At 52.0% G+C, this 8,420-nt stretch overlaps 1 protein-coding gene across 1 annotated transcript in view; it reads right to left on the bottom strand.

The window, feature by feature from the left end:
* Positions 1 to 8,420, bottom strand: part of FER1L5 (fer-1-like family member 5) — a 68,843-nt gene that overhangs the window by 56,388 nt on the left and 4,035 nt on the right. The window contains exons 3-9 of the mRNA XM_011969681.1: positions 8,240 to 8,331; positions 7,510 to 7,618; positions 5,710 to 5,764; positions 5,098 to 5,207; positions 3,441 to 3,569; positions 1,729 to 1,791; positions 931 to 981 (exon numbers count right to left, since the gene is read on the bottom strand). Coding sequence (XP_011825071.1) covers positions 931 to 981; positions 1,729 to 1,791; positions 3,441 to 3,569; positions 5,098 to 5,207; positions 5,710 to 5,764; positions 7,510 to 7,618; positions 8,240 to 8,331 — 609 coding nt within the window. The remainder of the gene's footprint in view (positions 1 to 930; positions 982 to 1,728; positions 1,792 to 3,440; positions 3,570 to 5,097; positions 5,208 to 5,709; positions 5,765 to 7,509; positions 7,619 to 8,239; positions 8,332 to 8,420) is intronic.

An 8,420-nucleotide genomic window follows, 5' to 3' on the forward strand; every position in this document is an offset into this window, starting at 1 on the left:
TTTTTTATTAGAAACGGGGTTTCACCGTGTTAGCCAGGATGGTCTGGATCTCCTGACCTCATGATCCGCCCGTCTCGGCCTCCCAAAGTGCTGGGATTACAGGCTTGAGCCACCGCGCCTGGTGCTTTTCCTGATCTTTTTGGATTTGGAGAATGTTAGTTTAGTCCATCATGACTGCAAACTCTCCTAATCTCTCAGCCTGTCTTTCCAAATCACATCTTTTCACTCTGTCCTCAAAGGCAGCAATCTTTCTCTGAGTTTCCCTAACATATAAGCTGACCTTTTGGATCCTCTGCTTCTACTTACTGGAGGCAGAGATTTGAACTGTGTCCAAGTATCATGGCTGTGTGGAAATCAACATGACACCCCGAGCTTTATAAATGTTATATATACTTTAATCCTCACAATCACCCTCCAGATTGAGTATATTATTATCCCCCTTTTACAGATGAGGAAGTAGAGGCTCAGAATAACTTCTGTTAAGTCACCCAGTTGGTAGGTGGATACAAGTGTGGATCTTTCTTTTTTCTTTTCGTTTTTTTTTTTGAGACGGAGTCTCACTCTGTGGCCCAGGCTGGAGTGCAGTGGCTGTGATCTCGGCTCACTGCAAGCTCCGCCTCCTAGGTTCATGCCATTCTCCTGCCTCAGCCTCCCAAGTAGCTAGGACTACAGGCGCCCGCCACCATGCCTGGCTAATTTTTTTGTATTTTTAGTAGAGACGGGGTTTCACCGAGTTAGCCAGGATGGTCTCGATCTCCTGACCTCGTGATCTGCCTGCCTCGGCATCCCAAAGTGCTGGGATTACAGGCGTGAGCCACCGCACCCAGCCGATGAAAATCCCAGTCCTTTTTCCTAGACTTGGGCATGGAGCCCAGCGTGGGTCTCTGCTATAACTGTTTCACCGAACCTCCTCCCATGTACAGTACTCACTTGAAATCTCCCGATCTCTGCTTTGTATCTCATTACTGAGGAGTTCACCACCTGCAAGGGAGTTCCCAGAAATATTTTAATTATTCACGATCCCAATTTCCCTCAGCCCCTGTAAGAGGAATAGCAAAGGCACATCCGGGATCCTCCTGACGTGTTGAATGCTTCTTAATGGGGCTGACACTTGCACATGGGTGCTCTCACTTCACTCCCAGAGGAACCCTGTGAGGTTCACATTTTTAATTCCATTTTACTGATGAGGAAATTGATCAGAGAGGTCAATTTCCTGGCCCCAAGTCAACATAAAGCAAGGTGTTGGACTCAGCGTTATCCATCACATGCTCTCCTGGTTGCTTCTTCTGTGCCTTTGTTCCCAAGAACATGTAAATTCTTCAAAGGAAGAGGCCTCTTTGTTCTCTTTAGCCCTGTGCTGGGCACATGGCAGGCACCTGATAACCGCATGTTCACCGTTGTTACTGGGCTCCCTTTGGTTAGGGAATGGAGTATTCTACTCAAAAGGGCCTTTGGTGGCTTGAGAATCCTGGCACATGGGAAGGGGCTGCCCTGTTCACCTTGGCGCCCAGTTCAGGGCCGGGCAGTTGGCAGTCCACAACGTTTGTTGAGTGAATGAGTAAATGAATGAATAATCTGGGTGCCAGGGGGTGAAGAAAGTTGGGGGGTGGTGAGGAAGACAATCTGAAGTGCCCCTGGCTCTAAGGGCGGGGGCTGGAGCTGCAGCGCTTCCCGGTATTGAAGTGGGACAAGAAACACACCTTGCTGGGGACCAGTTTGGCTCCTCACCTGAATTAAGATGGTCTCATCAAAGAACTTTGCAGGAACCTCGTGAAAATTCTGGAAGAAGATCTGAGGCAGAGAGAATTGGGGTAGAGTGGACGATTTCTTCCACCACTTCACCCAAGCACCCGGTAAACCCGAAAGCTCAGAATAATGTGCTTCTTCCCACAACTTTACCCATTTCAATGGGTTTACGAGAACAGGTTGAGTATTCTTAATCCAAAAATCTGAAATCAAAAATGCTCCAAAATCTGAAACTTTCTGAGTGCCAACATGACCCTGAAAGGAAATGCTGACTGGAGCGCTCTGGGTTTTGGATTTTTATATTACGAATGCTGAACCGGTACAATGCAAATATTCCAGATTCCCAAAAAAATCTGAAATCCAAAACACTTCTGATACCATGCATTTTGGGTAAGGGATACTCAACTTGTGCCACTTCTCTCATGCTCCCCCAGAAGCAGAGGTCTCCCGGGCTGCTAGAGGGATTTCCCAGGTTTTTTGTTTGTTTGTTTGTTTTTTTAGGGGGAGTCTTGCTCTGTCGCCCAGGTGGGAGTGTGGGGGTGCAGTCTGAACTCACTGCAAGCTCCACCTCCTGGGTTCAAACGATTCTCCTACCTCAGCCTCCTGAGTAGATGGGATTACAGGCACCTGCCACTGCGTGTGGCTATTTTTTGTCTTTTTACAAAAGAGACAGGGTTTCACCATATTGGTCAGGCTGGTCTCGAACTCCGGACCTCAGGTGATCCACTCACCACGGCCTCCCAAAGTTCTGGAATTACAGGCATGAGCCACCACGCCCAGTCTCCTGGAGGGTTTTCTGCCCAGAATGGGGAATGGTAGGAGATCCCTGGAGAACTCAGGACCCAGCTAGCTGCCTAGGATGGAGATTTGAGCCCACACCTCCTTCTAGATTGCCCTGCCAGTCCACTCTGTCCCTGCTCCCCGTGGCAGCTAGAAACTCCTTTCCCAAATGCAAACCTAGGCCTGTCACTCCGTTGCCGAAGTCCTCCATGGCTCCTGAGTAGTGTCCAGGATGCGACCCCAGCCCACACTGTAGGCTCCCCTCCAGCCAGTCTCCTCCAGCCACACCCATAGCTATAGTTCTGCTGTCAAGTCTGCGGCTTGCTTGGTTCTAGGCCTTTGAAAACACCATCCCTTTTTCCTGAATTATCTTTTCCCATCCCATCTGTCTTTCCCTGGTAAAATCTTCCTGCAGGGTTGCTGGAGCCCCTCTGAGTCCTCTCCGTCACCCCCAGCCTCATTACTCACTTACTCCTCCCAGCTTCCACTGTGCTTTTATCTTTTATTTGTTTATTTACTAATTAATTCAACAGGCATTTATGGAGCACCTACTGTATATCAGGCACAGTGCTACCATTTGGGGCTCCAGCAGCAATGGGACATACATGGTCTGGGTCTCTGCTCCAGACCTCCAATAACAATGCTCCCAGACCTCTGCAAACCACGATCTGCTCCACTGTAATTGTTTATGGATTCATGAGCTGTGCCCCCACCAGCCCACCAGCTGCTCAGATGCAGGGCTCTGAGTTATCCTGTTCTGTATTTTCAGTGCTTGGCCCTCAGGAGACACTCAGTAAATGCTTGTGGAACAAACACATGATGACACCCTAGTCAAGGAGCAAGCTTGCAGGCTGCCCGCCCGGGATGCCCAGCCCTTGGCTGGCTCCTTGCCTGAGGTGCCCCGTTCAGCCCACCTCGTTAAAGAAAGGGTTGTTCCCCATCTTGATGCGTGTCTGGTGCTGCTGGCCTGCGATGGACACCTTCACCACTGGTTTGATGTTGTTGCCCATGAGCTGTCGGGCTTCAAACACCTTCACTCGCACCTAAGGGGAGAACACATGGGGAGCTGATGTTGAGGACCTCGGCCCCGCCTTCCCCAGCTGGGACACAATTGTTCTGATAAGAAAACATTCTAGGCCAGGTGCAGTGAGTGGCTCATGTCTGTAATTCCAGCACTTTGGGAGGCCAAGGTGGGAGAATCGCTTGAGCCCAGGAGTTTGAGACCAGATTGAGTTGGCAACATGGCAAAACCCCGTCTCTACAAAAAATTAGCTGGGCCTGGTGGTGCATGCCTGTCTGTAATCCCAGCTACTTGGGAGGCTGAGGTGGGAGGATACCTGAGCCCAGAGGTCTAGACTGCAGTGAGCTGTGATTGTGCCACTGCACTCCAGCTTGGGCAACTGAGCAAGACTCCGTCTCAAATAAAAAGAAAGAAAGAAAAGAAAGGAAGGAAGGAAGGAAGAGAAAGAAGAGAGAGAGGGAAAGGAAGGAAGGAAGGAAAGAAGGAAGGAAGGAAGGAAGGAAAAGAAAGGAAGAAGGGAAAGAAAAAGAGAAAGGAAAGAAGGAAGAAAGAAAAAAAGGAAGGAAGGAAGGAAGAAAGAAAGAAAAGAAAAGAGAAGAAAAAAAGAAAAAAAAAGAAAAAGAAAGAAAAAATATTCTCTCCATACCACAGTGGAGAGAGAAAACCCACTGGGAGAAGGCTAAGAGGCAATGGACTTGGAAAGGCTTGGAGAGACAGGCTTGGGTTATCAAGGCCCGGGAAGCCATTGTAAAAGGAATTGGATCTTGTGAGGAGGACACTGGGGCTTTTGAAGAAAGTGCTTGGCGTGATAAGAGTGACATCTTTGAAAGGCCATTTTGGTTGAAGAACGGACAGGAGAGAGCTGGAGGCTGGGGGTTCAGGAGAAGGCTTGTGATGTGGTCCAGGGAAGAGATGGTGGTGGCTCAGGCCAGGGAATGGAAGTGGTTGGGGGGAAATGGGAGCAGCTGGGTGACGTTAAGAGCTAGGACTTGGCTGGGTGCAGGAAGAGGAGCGGTCCAGGAGCCTCCCTGCCTCCTGGGCAAGGAGCAGGCTGGGGAGCAGGTAAAACCATGGCAGGAATGTTAGGCCACAGGCTAGAAGGTAGAGGGAAGTTGATAAGTGATGGGATGAGGGTTCCTGAATCCACACGGAAATGTGGGCCTTCCCACAGGTCCCCTCACTCCCCAGCCTCTCCTGTACAGTTAATTTAACTTTCCCTGTGCCCTACTGCGTTTTGCCAACAACCAAGGACTCTGAGAGGGCAGGATCCCTGTCATCTGCGCTGCTTCCCCAGCAGGTACCAGGGCCTGCCAATGCACAGCCAGCCCTCCTACTGCCTCACTGGAGCCCTGTGGCTTCAGCTACAGGCAGAAGTTTCCAGAATGGCCACGGGAGGAGCAGGGGATGTGGCAAGGATCTGAGGGCCTGAAGCTGGGTCTGAAGCTCTGCCTTTCTACCATGACCTTGGGGAGGGGTGAGGACGGCCTGGGAACACAGCAAGTAAGGGTGTCAGGTGGGTCACATGAACTTGCAACCTGGAGGGTCCTCACCTGAAAGTGCTGAGGCTTTGAGGACAGAGCCCTGTGCGCGGTGGAGCCAGGGACCAGCAGTTTCTGCCTGGCCGCCTCTCTTGCCGTTATGCCCAGGAGGTCTTCAGCTCCTAGAGAGACACAGTCCAGGGTGGGCTGAGAGGCCTGGGGCCCAGGAGGTTTGAGGCATTTTCCCCATTCCACCATTCTGTCCCCAGTGACCGTCTCCTGACTAAAAGCATGGCCGAGAGGCCCCAACAGGGACGCATGTCCTCTGCAGAACATTACCATGGGCCTCTCCACCCTCAGGAACTGTGGATTCCTGGACCTCGCTCCACACACTGGGGCTGTTGGAGATGACCATCCTCATCTCTCTGCAGCCCCTTGGAGACTTCTGTCTTGTATCTTATGGGTCTTATGTCTAGAGATGACAAATAGGCATATTGGGATGGCCTCAGCCAGATGTCTGGAGATCTGGCATCTAGACCCTGTAGCTTCCAGGGACCCTAGCCTGGTCACATTCCTTCTGTAGGCCTCAAGGGCTGGGTTTTGAAGGTCCCCAAGAAGCCATCCAGCTGTGCATGGAGAAAGGCAGGGTAAGCCCTTAAGGGTAAGCTCCAGGGAAGGACATACCTGTCTTCTCAATATCCCGGTGGCTCATGTGGGCCACCTGTAGGGTGACAGTACACTGCAAGACAAAGGCCGGGGAGCTGTAAGCCAGACCCCGCCATCCTAGGACACAGCACCCAAGCCCTGCACAGTCTGGCTGGGTTCACGCCTGGTCCTCCCGGTGGGGGCCGTGATGCTAGCCATGGGATGGGGCCACACCACAGGCATCTGCACAGTCTGGGTGGAGGGAGGTTATAAATGGGTGAGGAGAGAGCAATGGGTTACAGTGGAGAGGATGTTTGTAGATTAAAGCAGCCACATGGTGGTGATGGTGGCAGAAAAGGATGCAGGAGAGTGGGGAGGAGAGGGAGAGGTGACTTGAGCCCAGAACACAGATGCTAGCAGTTCTTCCCTAAGCCCAACATCTCATGAGCTCATGTGGGGCCCCTGCACACTCCTGCCTTTTAATTGAGCTCCTTTCTTCATGTGTTCCCATGACCCACCCAGCCTCCAGACTGTCACCAGGATGGCCCCTGAACACCCCAAGTGTCTAAATGATCAAAGTTAAATCGCAATTCACCAGCATGGACCACAAGGCCCTTCACCTCTAGCTCTTGGTCGCCCACACAACCTCAGTTCTCCCACCTCCACGTGCCCCCCCCCCCGGTGCCAACAGTGCAGCACACCTTCCCTCATCCTGCCTCCTGCTCCACCCACTTTATGCCCCTGCCTGGGCTGGTCTTCCACTCTTGTCCCTTGGGGAAACTCATGCCTCTGCTTACAACTCAACTGACAGACTGAATGCGCCTTGGCTTATGATGGGATCACATCCTGATAAACTCATTGTAAGTCAACAATATCGTGTGTCCATCCATTGTAAGTCACAGACTGTCTGCATACAAATGGACAGTGGTCAAACCACACATAAAATAAGACTCAGATCCACATCTGCAGCAACCAGCCCGGTAAACCAACCTGTTATCTACAGTGACCAGCCCAGGAAGCCAGCCTGCTCCAAGTCAGACTTGTAGGAGGTCAGACTACTGTCTCTAGCAATAATCCAGGAAGCCAAGCAATAATGATCAGCTCCAAACGGCCAGGCCTTGATTAATAACTGGCAGCTGCCTTAATTTTTGTCCCCACTTCCAACTTAGGACCAACCAGAGAGAGCCAAACATGCCCCTCTAACCAATCACATGGGAGGCCCTGTTTCTAGCTAGCCCGCCTTGGGCTCCCCCGTAGCCTCCAATCAGGGCACATCTGCAGCCTTCCCTTCTGTCCACTGTGAAGCTCTCCCGCTCCCCTGGCTGCCTCTGAGTCTCTACCAAAACACAAATGATGATGAATGAGTCCCTTGCTAGCACAAGCTCTGAATAAACAGCCTTTGCTTGTTCTCATTTGGGTGGTCTTCCTACATTTCCGTATGTCTTAAACATCACCCCTCTGCAAAGCTGTCCATGACCTCCTGAGACAAATCGTTCACTCCTTCCTGACCTCAGCCAGTGGCCTTGCTTTACTGAAGCTTGTCTCATGGGCGCTGGAGTGCCTGTCACTGTGAATGCAGCATACTCCAACAGACCATGGGCTTCAGGCAATTTTGTACCACAGGGCCTAGCACAGTGGTTGACTCCCCACGGAAGGTGGTCAATTCATCTAAATAGGTGGGTTGTGGTGGGGGCAGATGATGGCAAGGGGGGTGGTCAGGAGAGGAAGGCGGTGTGATGGGGCCCCCCAGGCAGGAAGCACTCCTGTGGTGTGGGCCGCTTCCCCAGCTGCCCCCATTCCTCCAGTCACCCTGCCTGGGCCTGCCTGGGCCTGACTCACATCTGTGGGCTTCATGGAATGGTTGAGCAGGGTCAGATCCTTCACAAAAAGGACCTTGCTTGGTTGTTTCCACAATGGCTTGAGCAGGACTGTGGCCAGGCCAATGAAGCTGGGGAGACAAGGAGCAGGTGTGAGATCCCGAGCCAGGGGAAAGGCGTCTTCCTCTCTCCCGGGCAGGGCTTTAGCTAGAGACGGTTTCCTCCCAGGGCTGTGCTGTCCTCAGAGAGAGGCTGGAGAAGAATGCAGTGGGGCTGGGGATCCACGACAGGGCACAGGGCTCCTGGCTCTGGGAACTGTCTTGGGGCTCCTAGGCAAGTAACAGTTGATTGGACCAGGGATGGACACCTGGCTAGAGCTGGAACAACAGGATTCTCTGTCCTAGGAATTTTGACCTGGGATGTCATAGCTTCAGTTTCAGGGCATGTGAGTCTCAGCTGGGCTCTAGATGAGGCTGTGATAAGAAGCCGGGGTTGGGCAGAGAGAAGCAGAAATTTGAGCTACGTGGCTTCAGATGGACAGAGCTGCTGCTGGGTTCCCAAGTTCCTGTTCCAGCTGATTTTCAATCTTGCCCTGGCTACCCTTTCAGTACCCATCCCTCTTTTTTCTCTTTAGCTGGCTGGAGTGGGTTCCGGTCCTTCATGTGAATGAGTTGTGGATTAGAGACAAGGGTCCCATAACCTGCTGCTGCGTTGGTCAGTAGTTAGGCTCCTCCTGCCTCTCTCTGCCTCACCTTTCTTCCTTTTGTGAGCCCGTGTCCTGAAGGGTGACTTGCAGGAAGGAGTCATTTTCCAGGGGGCGGTTCCAGAGGTGCCAGATTAGGGTCTGTGGGGGGCATAGAGAGGTCAGCATCCTTCCTCTGCCCTTCCCTTCCCATCGCATGTTTCTAGGAAATGAGGAAAGATGTGGGGAAC

The sequence above is a fragment of the Mandrillus leucophaeus genome, unplaced genomic scaffold, assembly GCF_000951045.1.
Source record: "Mandrillus leucophaeus isolate KB7577 unplaced genomic scaffold, Mleu.le_1.0 Scaffold9, whole genome shotgun sequence".
NCBI classification, from domain to species: domain Eukaryota; kingdom Metazoa; phylum Chordata; class Mammalia; order Primates; family Cercopithecidae; genus Mandrillus; species Mandrillus leucophaeus.